Source organism: Populus trichocarpa, chromosome 9 (genome assembly GCF_000002775.5).
Source record: "Populus trichocarpa isolate Nisqually-1 chromosome 9, P.trichocarpa_v4.1, whole genome shotgun sequence".
Classification (NCBI taxonomy): Eukaryota; Viridiplantae; Streptophyta; class Magnoliopsida; order Malpighiales; family Salicaceae; genus Populus; species Populus trichocarpa.
Genome location: NC_037293.2, coordinates 4,474,766 through 4,490,654, shown reverse-complemented (window position 1 = coordinate 4,490,654; position 15,889 = coordinate 4,474,766). Strand labels below are relative to the sequence as shown.

Below are 15,889 nucleotides of genomic sequence, written 5' to 3'. Positions count from 1 at the left end.
AATATGATGCAACCGAACTCCTAAATCATATCTTAAAGTATTTGGTATTATAGTATAATCTACTTTTACTTAAAAATATATTAAATAATTTTTAAAATTTTTTTTTGATATTAATACATCAAAGCTATAAAAATTATTAAATTTTTTTTAATTTAATATATATATTTTTATAAAATATACTTTTAAAATATACACTATTTTTTTAAAAAACAACCGGTGGCAAGTAGATTTGCATCTATTTTTCGATGAATGCGGTTGTTATCTTGGTACCAAAATACCCTTATCATTTATAAAATAAAAATAAAAATAATATATATATATATATAAACAAGAATTTACGTGGCATTATTTCGACGAAATCAAAATCGACGTGGCAGGCACTAGAGGTCTCCTGAGAATGGGACGAAGACAAAACACAACATCGACAACTACATTTCGGACAAGGAGTTATTAAGAAGGCGTTATTGCAATGATAGCAAGCCACTGTTTTTAATACCCCACTAACTAAGAGATCTGCATTATCTCCTCCATAGTTCTTAACTATAAGATCTCTCTATTTTCCAAGGTTTCAACTTTGTTCTCTGATCTCTCTCTCTCTCTCTGTATTAGTGCTGTAAGTCCATCTCTCTTATTCTTCTGCATTTCTGTTTTCATGTTTGCTTAATCATGATCCCTCGCTAAGATTTCATTCCAAAAACTTTTACTTTGGTTTTTATTAAGAGAGATTTTGAATTTCTTTTTTCTGTTTTTCTTATAGACTGCAACTTTCTGGGTTTTTACAGCTTTGTTTTGGGAGATCATGTAATTCATCTGATCTTCCTCTTAGCTTGCAATTTTTAAAGATGATTTATAAATTTGGGGTTTCTTAAATTTTTACTATTTTCTTCATTCCATGACAAAAAATGTGCTTAATTTCTTCTCATTTATCTCTGAGAAAGTTCGAATTTCGTGCACTGGTCTGTAAATTTTATAATTGGAGATGGTTTCTATATTTTAGACTCTTTCAATGCTTTGTAGAATTAACAGTGGAGTCATAAAATTTTGGTCTGCATGTCAGTGCATGTAAAATATAAAATGCAGGTTCAGGGGGGCATATTAGTTTAGTTTCTCAATTAAGTAAATATCATATTCTGCTGCTTATGTGGATGATTGCTAGGGAATTTTCATAAATGCTCTATGTACAAGACAAGATGGATAGCATGATTGTTTAAAAAATTAATCCTTAGCCATTCATCGCTTCTGTTAATCTGTCTTTGAGAAAATTGTTTTTCTTCAGTTATGATCAATTGACATGATCCTTAACTTTGATTCTGCAATTAAACAGCTGTTTAGTTTTAAAGTCCTTTCATTAATTTTGTCATTCTACTTGATCATGTTTGGCCATACTACGTTGCCAAGAACAATATCTTATTTTTACCATACAAGCACAAACGAGCCTCTGCGTCTTCGATGCACGTGATTTCTTCCCAGATAGTCCATTCATTATGCTCTATTGAGCATCGTATTATATTGTAAACATTGTTGGTTTAGTGTTGATGAGAACATTGATGGGAAATAAAAACTAAGAACACACAAGAAAACTCACCATCAAAAAAAGTTTCTCTTGAAAACACACTCAATTTTTTTACTCTACCCAGAAATAGAATCCAAAATAAGTTGGTTAACGTGTAATTTTTGAGGATGTTTAAATAAGACAAGCCAGTAGAACCAAATTTCATATTTGTATTTTGAGGTAGTTACACTGCTGCTAGCATTTTCCTTTACCAGTTGGAACAATGGTTTTGCTTGGAGAGTTTACTAGCACCAATAAACTGTCATATGGAGTTATTCCGCTGAAAAAAGTGTGAAATATTGTATTATGCAGAAATGTGTTTTACTATCCTGTTCATTTTGTAGGAGAGTTATCATGATCATTACGTGTTACAATTAAGGGATCATTGTACTTTAATTTAAGTTGCAGTATTATATCCATTTCAATTTGGAAAATTTTGAAGGTTTCAAGGACAATTGGAGGCATTGGTAGATTTTAAGTTTGTTTTGGCACTATCTGTCACTTCTTTAGACAAGCGTGGTTCTTTGAAAGCTCTCGCAACCATGAGTTTTGTGTTTCGAGGCTCGAGAGGAGATATTGAAAGTGGATTTTCAGGCTTCATTCCTGAAAGACCTGCAGTGGTATGTTCACTTGTTTGCATGTATGCTTTTGGGTACTTGTATTTTGCTGCTGAGATAAGATATTTAAATATGCAATATGAGAGATTCAATTTGACTAAATTATCCTCTTCCTATCAGCGTATTCATGCAGCTCGACCAGTTAACTCCAATTCACTTGCTTTTCTTGTCACGGGTAATGTTCTTACCTCTCTGGTCTATTGTTATTCCATCTTATTGATACACATCTTTAACTTCACCCTAGTAAAAATCATTTTTAACCCAAATCTGACCTGTTCATTCAGCAGTTCTTTTGCTGTTCATGATTTTAAACTCTCATCAGATGTCACCAAACTTCCTGGTATGCCCTCATTGAGCTAGAGGCATGGGCCTTACTGGTGTTTCTGATATATCTGAAATATTAACAGAGAATTCACTGGTCCTGTCTATCTATGCTTGCAGCTTTGGCTGGTTGTGGGTGTCTTTTTGATGGCCACAAGCTTGAGAATGTATGCAACTTGTCAACAACTTCAAGCTCAGGCACGAGCTCATGCTGCAGCAGCCAGTGGCTTGATGGGTCACACTGAACTGCGTTTGCATATGCCGCCATCAATAGCTTTTGCAACAAGAGGACGGTTGCAGGGACTAAGGCTCCAGCTTGCTCTTCTTGACCGTGAATTTGATGACTTAGGTATGATGCTTTCTATGATGTGTACTTCCATATATAAGGTTTTGTAATCTCCTGAGAGTTGGAGATGCACCTGGAGATGTTCAAGACAAAAGTAGGTCTGTGATTTAGTTGCTGTGTGTATTTTGAATGTGCACATGCTGACGGTTATCCTTCCCTCCTGTGGCAGATTATGATACTCTTAGAGCACTGGACTCTGGTAATGCTTCTACTACCTCAATGACCGAGGAAGAGATAAATGCCTTGCCAGTTCACAAGTATAAGGTCCCTGTTCAGGAGAAGTAAGTTGGCATGCTTCGCATTAATCCTTGCCCCCTGAACACTTGCAGGGTTTTGACATGATTTCCATTTTGTCATCGACAGTACTAGTGCATCTCTGCAGCATGCTTCATCTTCTTCAGCTCCAGCTGAGGTACTTTTTTTGCACCGAAGTTTAGTTTCATAGTCAATGGAAATGTGTTCTGATGAGTCATTATGGTTGATCATTCATTTAGCTTGTGTGGTCATCATATTTGTGAATCTCTAATCACGTACCAAGAGGACAGATGAAAGAACATAAAACTTCACATATAAACAAGCATTCATTTGCCGCTTCTCATTTATTAATTCTCAATGAATAATTTTAAGTTGCCTTTTGCGGGATGCCATTTTGGTTCAGTTCTGATGATGTATTTGTGTTGGGTTTGGTCAAAAGCATATGGTGTGTTCCTGCCCTGAGCTGCAGCAGACATGAGGGGAATAGGATTGAGTCACTGAGGGTTAATCTATGGAAACTTAATCTTGACTTCTACATAAAATTGGTAGTTCAGTTTAAGAACATTGAAAGCAGAGGAATACATAAATTGCTAAAGAACTTGATCCAAAATTGTGATGAGCTATCTTGCCATCTTAGTCTTTGGATCAACATCATGAATAATCAAATGGACCACAGTGAAAGTCAAATCACTGCTTTTAATGGCCAACCTGAATTGCATTAAAATATTCCTTTCCCAGTGACAGTAGTTCTGGACTTGACCAGAAACAAATGATCCAACTTTTCCATGCGCATTGTAGTTCATCACTTTTTGTTATTTGATCAATGAGCAACAGAATAACTTTAGGCCGTAGATGGAACAACTCATTTATGTATGGTTTTCATGCTTGTGGAGTTAAAAAGCATTCTTAATAGTTATTCTGTTCACTTTTATGGATGTCAATTAGAATCTTGCTTTTGATTTTACAAGCAGACAAAGCAAGACTCGAAAAATGCAGATGGGAACATGAAAACTTCAGAAGATGAATTGACTTGCACTATTTGTTTGGAGCAAGTTAACAGGGGGGAACTAGTTCGTAGCTTGCCATGTTTGCACCAGGTTTTTCCTCTGGCTCCCAAGTCCCATCATTGTCTGCCAAAAATTTTAGACTTCATTCAACAACTTATATTATCAACTGTCCTTTTAATTATTTGAGGTCTCACATGCTTTACATGAATCACCTATGAATCTGGCATGCTCACCCTCCCTCCCTTACCAAATTTATGACTATAACTGACTTAAAAATAAGTTTTTTTTTTAATTGCTGACTTACAGACTAGCCCAACTGCAACTTTGTTATATTAGATGCTATTTTGGGTTATTATCTTGGAAGAATTTCTGAAACTATTAAGATATATCACAGTCTAATTGTCTTTAAATTGAAGTTCGATCTTTAAATTTGCAAAGTTTTTATGACCTGCATTTGTCTATTCTTTGAAAATCTTATATATATATATATATATAAAAGCTATCAAGAAAATGGCAAATTACACAAAAGTTAGGACAAGGAAAACCTAAAAACCACAGATGAAACCAAACTTGCATCAGAACCAAGCAACTAAATCATCTGATCTGCTCACGCTGTCTTTTGCTAATGAATAAGCAACGACGTTGCCTTCCATTGTAATGTGAGTGAACCAGATATTCCTCAAAATTTTAGCTAAAGTTGCTATTCTTTGAAAATCCTTTTCTTTTAACTGAATACCAAAAATCTATGCTGAGTGTTTTGTTACCATTGCCTTTGTGTCTCGTATTCTCTCACTGAGTCTCGGTGTAACTTCTTCAATGGTTGCTGTATGGTTAGCTAACCCTGAATCAACTGTTTTAAATATCTTCTGGTGGTAAATGCTTGGCATATTAAGTCATTAACAAGCATTCCATTTAATTTGTATGCTGTATTGATGACTTTAAATCTATGTTGGTTTTCTCCTCGTTTGTAGTTTCATACCAACTGTATCGATCCATGGCTGCGGCAACAAGGCACGTGCCCAGTGTGTAAATTTCTGATCGGTTCCGGATGGCAAGAAAGCAGAGAGAGTGAATCTGATGGGTCGGACATGGTTTAATGACTGCCCAAGTAAATCAATGAATCTGTGTAGGAAAACTTTTCTCATGTCTCAATCTGTGATTGCATGAAAATGAATTTCTCTTATGCCTGTGTAAATAATTTATAGGATGGGCTTTTATCTAACCTTTGCTTGACCAGAGGGAAATTTAGCTTGTATTGCTCCCTCATTCTTAGCTCTGCATATTATGGATTAGAAAGAAGCAAAAATCAACTGTTGAGCATTGATCTGAAAGCAAAAGAAAAGTTGTGACGCGGTCACCCCTGTTGAGCATGGCTGATGACGATGTTCCTGCTCAGGCGTGATGCATTATGAATCCAACCTATCTGTAATATAAAACGTTTGTGAAAGTTACATCGCTCAAAACTTTGTCAATCTCAAAGCCCATCGTTGGACAGTCTACACATCACAAATAATACTATAAGAAAAGCCTCGACCCGGTGCTAAACTCAAGGTTGCCCCACAGTCTACACTGTGCTGGGTGGCGGGGACCGATGACTGTGTTTTACTGTTTCATGTTCATGTCATTTTGCATGTACACACGAGTTTCCTTCAATCAGTTTAGAAAAACAAAGAGGCTAAAGAAAATCTCCGGCTGCCCAACAGTTTAAAAATGCTCATGGATCTGCGTGTTTTGTTTCGTTATTGTTGTGGAATGTAAGGCTGCTCAATTCTTAGCTCCTCTCTTCTTCCTTGTGTTTCGCTAGTAGATATGGTTATTACCAGAGTTGTTCTTAGCTAGAAGGATGTGGGAGCCCTTCATGTGACCTCAATTAAAAAATTATCCTAATAAACCTTTCATTTCGCTAGAAACCTAATTTTCACCGACGGAATTAGAGCTTGTTTGGTATTGCGGTTGCTGTTCTGGTTGTAGTTTGAAAAAAGTTGTTTTATAAAAAGTACTTTTAGTTGAGGTTGGTTTGAAAAAATAGGTGTTTGGTTAAAACTGTGGTTGAAATTGAGGTTGAAGAAAAAGTAGTTTAATGTGTTTGGTTAAAAAAATGCTTTTCAAATTGAGGTTATAAAATAATTAAAAATATTTTTAATTTAAATATTGTAGATTTAACTACTATTATTACATCATGAAATAAATAATATTGATATCAAATATTTTTTATTATTCCATTAAACTATATGCAATGTCATCACATACGAAATATATCCAACAATAACTATATTTTTCATGGTTTCTTAAGCACGCAACAACAAAAACTACATTTTTTGTTACGTCATCAAGCGATCTCCTTCTAATTTTTTGAATAAAACACAATTAAAATAACTGAACTTTTTTTAACTGGGTCGGACCCGGCAAGAACATAATTGGAATTGCGATCAAATTCCACAAATGCTACGTCATCATGCGATATCTTTCTAATTTATATAGTGTTATTAAATAATATTAAATACTAGTTTTTCGAGTAAAACTTAATTTTTTAAAAAATATTTTACAATTTCATTACGTACAAAATTCATTCGATAAAAACTACAGTTTTCATGATTTTTTAAGCATGCAATAAAATTAGTTAAAATATTATCATAAATAAAATTGAGATTACAGTACGAGTAAATTTAATTCACCTTAAACTAATTTTTTAAAAAAACAAAAAAAAATATTATTCATGTTCACGTGAATAGTACGAGTAAAATCACTTAACTGCACTAGTTTTTCAAAAAAAAAAAACTAAACGTTTCCTGGTTTTTCGAAATAATAATAAAAAGAAAAAACTAAACTTTTCCTGGTTTGTCAAAATAATAATTAAAAAAAAAACTAAACTTTTCTTCAAAATAATAATTAAAAAAAAAACTAAATTTTTCCTGGTTTTTCAAAAAAAAAATAATAATTTAAGTTTAAGTGTACAGTGCGAGTGAATTAATTCACTCGCACTGTACAGTGGAGCATGACTCCACTGTTACAGTGGAGCCATGCTCCACTGTTACAGTGGAGCCATGCTCCACTGTTTCAGCTTCTTGCCTCAGGAGAAGCAGCCAAATGCTGCTTCTCCAAAACCTGCGATTTCATTTTCATTTGTAGTGGGTCCTACCAGTGAAAAGCAGCTTTTTCCTTTTACCAAACGATATTATGTGTGGCTGCGGGTGAACCTCACCCGCAGCCACACTCCCAAACGGCCACTTAGTCTGGATTGTTGTTGGCACGTAATTTTTAGTCCAAAGACTAATGATGCCCCGACCACTAATTCAAAGGATTATGTACAATTTAGCCTAATTTTTTTTAATGAATTATTGGTGGAAGACTTGCTAAACATTGGACCCAGAGGGGATTACATATATAAAAGCAATTAAACAAAATGGAGTGCCATTTAACTATATATCCAACGATCAGCCTCAAGCAATTCATCACAACTAGGTCATTAAATTAAATTAGTACTAATTACAAATTAATATTCTTATATTTCTTCGATAACTAAGTATTGACTATTATACATGCCTCGAACTCCCATCAAGAGTGAAGTACAACATGCATATATATTCGAGATTGGAAGTCCTTTGATTTATTTGGTGTGTAGTACAGCAGATAAAGCTGTACTACAAATAAATGGAGCAGAAGCATGAGATCATCCGCCTGCTTGTATTTAATTATTCCGTTTGATTCAATCTCATTGTATACAGATAACATTATATATATACATGTGTGATATTTTTTTCACTTTTTTTTTGGATGAAGTAATATTTTCGCTTAAAAATGAAAAAAAGTCATGTAATATATGTTATATATATATATAGGGGGGGAAATGAAAATAATCATGCAAAATCAGATCAAGAAAGTTGATGATACATCCACTCAATTAATTCATGGCTAAATATTTCATGCCTTGTTTGAAAACTCCCAAGTCAACCTCTCTGTTGATCTCTCTGATATTGATCCTGCAATTCTCTTTAATCAGTAGCCACGGAGGTCATGATGGAAACGACAGCAGCGAGGGTAACGTACATTTGCATTCGAAAAGCTTGATTCTGGTGAAAGTATGGTGTTTGATCATACTGCTAGTTACCACATTCGCAGGTGGTATCTCTCCCTACTTCTATCGATGGAACGAGAATTTCCTTCTCTTGGGCACACAATTTGCCGGCGGGGTTTTTCTAGGGACCTCTCTCATGCATTTCTTGAGCGATTCGGCTGATACTCTTAGCAATCTCACTACCAAGACATACCCTTTCTCGTTCATGCTAGCCTCTGCTGGCTATCTTTTAACCATGCTTGGTGATTGCATAGTGATGTTCGTAACAAGGTCAGGTGCTGAAAGAGAAGCTAGAGTGCAAGTGGATGAAGGAGTGGTAGCTCAAGAGGATGATAAAGATGTGGCCATGAATGCCGATCCCATTTTCTTGAAGACCACGTCTCTTGGGGACACCATACTACTCATCCTTGCCTTGTGTTTTCATTCAGTTTTTGAGGGAATAGCCGTTGGAGTTGCAGGTAATTAAACCTCTTTAAGTTGATTTTTCAGTTCATAGTTTGCCCAAACACATGTTTCTTCATCCATGCTGCTTTTTCTTAATTGGTTAGTTTCTTTCATTGCAATGAAACCGCATGAGATGCATGAAGGTATCATCTGAGTTTGGTGTACTGGATAATTAGTCAAGTCACTTTCTACAAAACTAGAGATTTTGGGGTCCCCTCGACTGCTATAACAACTGTCAAAGGGATATGCTAATGAACTTCCACTGGTTCATTAACTGTAGTTATATATCTTTTGGCAACTTCCATATTTAGCAAAGCTTGCTGATAGGAAAGTTATTAATTAATCAATCTGGACCTGGTAGCTTGATTTCATTGTTAATATTAGTTTTGGTAACTTCTATGATAGTTTATCAATCTGAATCCCATCTCCTTATGCTATGATGTGGTTAATTCTAATAAGGATATTTGACAATGAGTTCTTTGGTTAGGATTGGTTTGACCTAGCTAGCTAGTAATGGAAATCTTTGTGACTATTTTTGTTTTCCCATTAGAATTAACATATTCCTGTAAATATGTTCTTAGGTTTATTTTCAAGCGTGTCAAATTGTGAGATTTTGTGACTATAGTAAAATTTCTTCTCTTTATATACTTGTAGATCTAAACACATAGCCGAATCACGTAAAATCACTATATATGTTATATTGTTATTTCTTTTCTTGTTGTTTGTTGTGATATTTTTTATATTTATGTATGCGATGCTTAACACCTTCTAATTAATAATTTCTTCTTGTAGTTGAGCTCATACAGTCATAAGTAATTATTATAAGAGCTAAATATGTTAGCAAGCGCAGGCAGTTGTCTTCATCAATTCATAACTGAAACTATATATATGAAAGGGTTATCAATGATCCATGCATTGCTTCATTGTTAGCTCCAATACACTCATGCAATGGATGAGTATTACTCAGTACACACACGCAGAGGTGCCTTTTATATTTAGTGATAGCTGATAACGCATAATTTGACAAGTACATATAAATCTTGGTAATGGTACTTGTTATTAGCTTGAGTAGCTAGGGTCGAGTTGCAAAATTTAGCGAGGGAGTTTTCTTGTTCAATGTTGACACCTCAGTGTCATGTGTTTAATTTTTGTTTAGGGACTAAGGGAGAGGCATGGAGGAATCTTTGGACTATATCATTGCACAAAATCTTTGCAGCCATTGGAATGGGAATCGCTCTGCTTAGGATGCTCCCGAAGAGGCCATTTCTATTAACCGCGGCATATTCTTTTGCTTTTGCTATTTCCAGCCCCCTTGGAGTAGGGATAGGCATTGCCATTGATGCCACTGCTCAGGGCCAAGAAGCTGATTGGATCTTTGGTATCTCTATGGGGCTTGCATGTGGAGTTTTTATCTATGTTGCCATCAACCATCTCATAGCTAAAGGATTCCATCCACAAGCTAAATTGTACTTCGACACTCCATTCTTCAAGTTTGTTGCTGTGTTCCTTGGGGTGGGAGTTATTGCAGTTGTTATGATTTGGGATTGATTAAAATAATTCTGCTTAATGTCCATGTAGACATATGAAAAAATATATATATGTGGCTGCAGACTGGGAGTTCATCTTTCCTTTGTTTGTAGTCACAACGTTAATTAAACACAATATTCTGATTACTTCTGGCAATTCCTGTATATGATTTTTCCACTGGAGAACTTAAAATTCACTAGGATTTTAAGCATACATTAGTGTTTTTGGTTGATACATTATAACGGTCAGGGCTTTATCATGTGATTCGCATAAAATGGACGCCTCAATTCTCCCATGCATATGTACATGCGCCAAAAGCATAAAACGTTACTGATCTGATGAACTTTCTATCTTTTGATTTACTGAATAAAAGTTGACCAACAAGCTTGGACACATAACTAAATAATGTCTTGCTTATAGATATAGAAATCTGGAGATAGGATTATCCTACAAGGAGCTAGCGTAGTTGGTGCACCTACAAACTCGAATTCATTATATATGTTGTAAACTGATACACAAGTAAAATCTTTCACACACCTCGACTGTTAATTAACTCCTACATAATATATATCAGTTACTTCTGATCCGATATAATTGTAACTTCATGTTTAAGATCAAGAGATTACTTTACTCTTTACAGAAAGAAGTGACTATATATATTAAACAAACTGAATCTCTATATATCGATCATTCTTTTGTTGCTTGGAAGAAAGGTGGCTCAGATGTCCTTCTCTTCCTTGGCTTTGTGATTTTTCAAGTGCGTGAGTGTGGTTGACACATAGGTTATCACCAACCACTGTACATGTCCCACAGTCCCAGTGAGTAAGTCTTATGAATATAATCATTAGCATGGAACGTTAAATTGACTAAAAAACAACCTGTTCATCGGCAAATGGGATCTCTTTGATTGCCCTGGTCATCCACACCAGTGGTTTGATCTTTGAATTCTGTAGCTGAATAAGATAGATCGAGGTTTCTATTTTTATTGACCGTTACGTAGCCCCCAATATATCCTTGGAACATAGGTTTCGGAATGACTATGATCTTTCCTATCCCTCATGTTCTCCAGCTTTTTTGGTGGAAGATACATTTCATCACTTAACGTGGGCATAATAAGTCAAATTTCATTTACAAGCATGCGACTTGTGTTCATAGGTTTTTGAGGAAAACTTTTTACGAGAAGAATTTTCAATAAAAAAGGGTTACTTACGAAGGAGGAAAATTAATGCCATGCTGACATTTCTTTCGATTATCCAATAACGGTAAATATTTATGTAATTAACAAGTCGAGGCTATCGTCCACCATATTATTCAAACTAAAGCTAAAGCACAGGTTAAATTAACTAATTATTTGACTTTGATTACACTCCAAATCAAACATGAACCGACAGTAGGTAACTCTCTCCCTCCCTCCCTCCCTCCCTCTCTCTCTCTCTCTCTTTTGTCTTATCGGAGACATCTGGTTACCTAATCAAACAGACACTACTACTCTAACTATAAGCTATTGGCCTATATAAACACCCTCCACTGGGTCTAATGATCATATAATTCCAGTAAGAGAAGCAAAGTTTTGAGTTTCACCAATAGTACCTCTCGCTCCTATCTCCATCCATCTTTCTACCAATAGTAGCAAATTTAACTTCACTTTTGGTACGTAAAGCATGGGTGCTCCAGTCCCTGCATCACCAGGAATTCTTCTGACAATTCTACTCTTTGCTATGAGCTGCCTCTGGGCCTTTCCTGAGGTTGCCGGTGCAAAGCATGCAGGCATCACGCGGCACTACAAGTTCAACGTACGTGTCTATATATATATATATACACTTTGCGCATGCTAACACTCAGCTAATCATTTAATTATATGCCTTTGTCTGGCTAGCTAGCTTATCATCATGTTCATATGTAAGTAACATTTGTTACTTGTAATTTTCTTTCAGATAAAACTGACAAATGTCACCCGGTTGTGCCACACTAAGAGCATGGTGACTGTTAATGGGAAGTTCCCGGGGCCTCGCGTAGTTGCCAGAGAAGGTGACCGTTTAGTGGTGAAGGTGGTCAATCATGTTCCAAATAACATCAGCATCCATTGGTATGAAAGTGATCAAGTTTTCTGTTGTATGGCACTGTTATTCATGGATTGATTAACAATGACATGTAGTTAAACTATATCTATATGATTCGTGTTGATGGTAAATATTAACGTGTACTTTTGGTGATGAAATGAATTGAATTGAACAGGCATGGAATTCGACAACTTCAAAGTGGATGGGCAGATGGGCCAGCATACATCACACAATGCCCTATTCAAACAAACCAGACTTATGTGTACAACTTCACTGTTACAGGACAAAGAGGAACTCTCTTCTGGCATGCTCACCTCTCATGGCTTAGAGCTTCTGTCTATGGACCTCTTATCATCTTCCCTAAGCGCAACGTTTCTTACCCATTTGCCAAACCCCACAAGGAAGTGACTATCATGTTGGGTAATTATTTACCTTTTTTTTAAAAAAATTTCTAACCAAATATTCTGATTTAATTTCGAAAGTTGATCTTTTTTTGATTAATCTTAGATTGATTTTTACAAATATTTTAAATAATTATGTTATTTTACTCACCAACTGTTATCTTCTTCGAAGTCAAACAAGCTAATTAATAAAGTATTTGATTGAATAAACCACAGGAGAGTGGTTCAACGCTGATCCTGAGGCAGTGATTAGACAGGCTTTACAGACAGGAGGGGGGCCAAATGTCTCTGAAGCCTACACCTTTAATGGACTTACAGGTCCACTATACAATTGCTCAGCAAATAGTAAGTGATCATAGCTATTTTGGTCACCCAATTGATACTTGAAAGCTTATTACACACACACACGTCTGGACATTTATTTTTGTATCATATGTTTATAACTTGCAGATACATACAAACTAAAGGTGAAGCCGGGAAAGACATATCTTCTCCGATTGATCAATGCTGCACTCAACGATGAGCTTTTTTTCAGCATTGCAAACCACACCTTCACCGTTGTTGAAGTGGATGCAACTTATGTGAAGCCTTTTGAGACCAACCTTCTGGTTATCACACCAGGACAGACCACAAATGTTCTTCTGAAGACCAAACCCATTGCCCCCAATGCATCATTCTACATGTTAGCAAGACCATATTTTACTGGCCAAGGCACATTTGACAACACAACTGTTGCAGGGATACTCGAGTATGAAACTTCTTCAAACTCGACAACTTTTAAACCAACCCTTCCTCCGATTAATGCTACAAATGCTGTTGCGAATTTCACAAGAAAACTTCGCAGTTTGGCTAATTTTCAATTCCCGGTTAATGTCCCTCAAACAGTGGACAAGAAATTTTTCTTCACGGTTGGTCTGGGAAACAACCCGTGCCCAAAAAATCAGACATGTCAAGGGCCTAATGGCACGAAATTTTCAGCTTCTGTTAACAACATCTCCATGGCTCTCCCTTCAACAGCACTCCTTCAATCCTATTTTTTCAAAAAATCAAATGGGGTTTACACCTCTGATTTTCCAAGCTCTCCTCTCCATCCATTCAACTACACAGGGACCCCACCAAATAATACTTTTGTTACCAATGGTACCAAGCTTATAGTGCTTCCATTTAACACAAATGTGGAGGTAGTGATGCAGGGCACTAGCATTTTGGGTGCAGAGAGCCACCCTCTCCATCTCCATGGCTTCAATTTCTATGTTGTTGGAGAAGGGTTTGGGAATTTTGATCCAAATAATGACCCCAAGAACTTTAATCTTGTTGATCCTGTTGAAAGGAACACTGTTGGTGTGCCTTCTGGTGGCTGGGTGGCAATTCGTTTTCATGCAGACAATCCAGGTTCGTAGCACTATTTCTTAATAATAACAATGATAACAATAATAATTAATAAATTGAAGCACACCCATTCCTTTTTCATTCTGTTATTTTGAGAATTTTCATTTATTCCACTAATGTTTTCTTAATCATATCAACATTATTAATGTGCTGTGATGCAGGAGTATGGTTTATGCACTGCCACTTCGATGTACATTTGAGCTGGGGGTTAAGGATGGCATGGATTGTCTTGGATGGAACACTTCCCAGTCAGAAGCTCCCTCCTCCACCATCTGATCTTCCCAAGTGTTGAACAATGCTATGATCATGATTTTTTCTTTTGGGTTGTGAATTTTAACTTAAAATTTTGCTGCTGCTACTGCTGCTTTCCTAATGTTTTCGTTGAAAAATTGTTAGTTGCCCACCAGCATTCCTATTGGTTTCTCTGTATTTCTGGCTTGCCATTCTCAAAAACTGACCATCGAGTTCATTGGAGGTTTTGTAATATATTACAGAGTTCATTGCTCTTCATTGGAGCATAAATAAAAATTGTTCATTGATGAAATTATAACAACCCTTTCTCCCCCTCATTCTGTCTAGTATATATCCTTAATTCACCAATGAACGTTTGCTGGAGCATGAAAAACTGTACTTTTGACACGTCATCTATGCCCTTGTTTATGAATGACCAGCAAACTAAGACCCCTCTTTTTTTTTCGAGCTTGAATGAATTTTTTGATGAGATGTAGATCACAAAACTTGAGGTTTTTGATCCGTGAACAAGAAAGACACGGATTTGTTTTTTGATAATCATTGTTTTTTAAAAAATTATATTAATTATTTTTATACTAATATTAATTTATTGAATGATGAAGTAAAAATAAATATATAAATGAATTTAATTCCTCTTGTTTTTGTACTCTAATAATAAATAACAAGTACATTACAGTAAAATACATAATGTATATGAATTATGTTTAGTAAATTTAATGAAATAATAAATAAAAAAACTAGTGTTTTAATTTGCATAAATATTTTTACAATGTAATTAATAATTAAATGCACATAAATGTATTTGAAAAACAAAAATTAATATATGTCATTTTATGTTGTTTTATTATCAATATCAATTTCAATCATAATTTAAAAAAACACCTGGATATACCTTTTACTAAACAACAATTTCAATTATAATTTTAACAAAACACATATTTTAATCAAATCAATCATAATTAAAAATAATTTTTCTAAATTGTTTTTTAAAGCTAGCACAACAATAAATACACTCTAAATTGAGAGACTAATTAAGTTACACAACGTGTCATCTAACTGTTTATTAATAGGGAAAATGGGAGAGTTTATTGAGTAGGCTTGTCCTTTCAGAGGAACTAATTTTTTCTTTTTTTATGCTAGTGGAAATTGAAGCGTAGAGGGAACTGTCTATTTTTTGAGGGATTATACTCCATTATTTTTTTATTAATTTTAAAAATAACTCAGGTTATCTTAAATTTTTAAATTCATTGTTTCTATTAAATTTATGCCTTTTTTCAAAGGGACTATGGTTTTAGATTAAATTATTTGCTGTGTTTTTTAAAATATATTGTCCAACATGCCACCACCTCCATATTTGTTCTTAACATTTTTTTAAAGTTTAGAAAAAAATAAGCTCACCTACGCTGCTTGTCAAATCATTTTTTTCCTATTTAAAAAAATATATTAAGATGTTAGTAAGTCTAAAATTTCATGCATACTGGACAAAAACACTTTTTAAATACTAAAATCAAAACATATTGGATGACGTATTAAAATGACAACACATTTAATCGATATGATGTGGGTATAGGATTCTAACTTTGTTATATTTTAAATGTGATTGCGAGGCATAATTTCATCTTCCATGATTTATTTTTGTGCTT

At 35.0% G+C, this 15,889-nt stretch overlaps 3 protein-coding genes across 6 annotated transcripts; all 3 read left to right on the top strand.

The window, feature by feature from the left end:
* Positions 1–441: 441 nt before the first annotated feature.
* LOC7481521 (E3 ubiquitin-protein ligase SDIR1) lies at positions 442–5,570 on the top strand. 4 transcript variants are annotated; one of them, XM_052455966.1, is made up of 9 exons: positions 442–565; positions 1,995–2,172; positions 2,290–2,344; positions 2,454–2,509; positions 2,611–2,839; positions 3,006–3,117; positions 3,200–3,248; positions 4,063–4,188; positions 5,070–5,570. In XM_052455966.1, exons 2-9 carry the CDS (start codon positions 2,095–2,097, stop codon positions 5,193–5,195), a joined length of 831 nt encoding a protein of 276 aa, XP_052311926.1. In that variant the 5' UTR covers positions 442–565; positions 1,995–2,094; the 3' UTR covers positions 5,196–5,570. The 4 variants fall into 4 exon arrangements, with proteins under 4 accessions (XP_052311926.1, XP_052311927.1, XP_052311924.1 ...); XM_052455967.1 differs by having other exon boundaries at positions 450–613; positions 2,457–2,509; XM_052455964.1 differs by having other exon boundaries at positions 450–613.
* A 2,368-nt stretch (positions 5,571–7,938) lies between these two features.
* LOC7481522 (zinc transporter 1) lies at positions 7,939–10,290 on the top strand. The gene is made up of 2 exons (XM_002313387.4): positions 7,939–8,631; positions 9,774–10,290. Exons 1-2 carry the CDS (start codon positions 8,007–8,009, stop codon positions 10,163–10,165), a joined length of 1,017 nt encoding a protein of 338 aa, XP_002313423.4. The 5' UTR covers positions 7,939–8,006; the 3' UTR covers positions 10,166–10,290.
* A 1,389-nt stretch (positions 10,291–11,679) lies between these two features.
* On the top strand, positions 11,680–14,547 carry LOC7481523 (laccase-2). The gene is made up of 6 exons (XM_002313388.4): positions 11,680–11,937; positions 12,079–12,230; positions 12,380–12,624; positions 12,822–12,950; positions 13,056–13,997; positions 14,156–14,547. Exons 1-6 carry the CDS (start codon positions 11,806–11,808, stop codon positions 14,284–14,286), a joined length of 1,731 nt encoding a protein of 576 aa, XP_002313424.1. The 5' UTR covers positions 11,680–11,805; the 3' UTR covers positions 14,287–14,547.
* Positions 14,548–15,889: the final 1,342 nt, after the last annotated feature.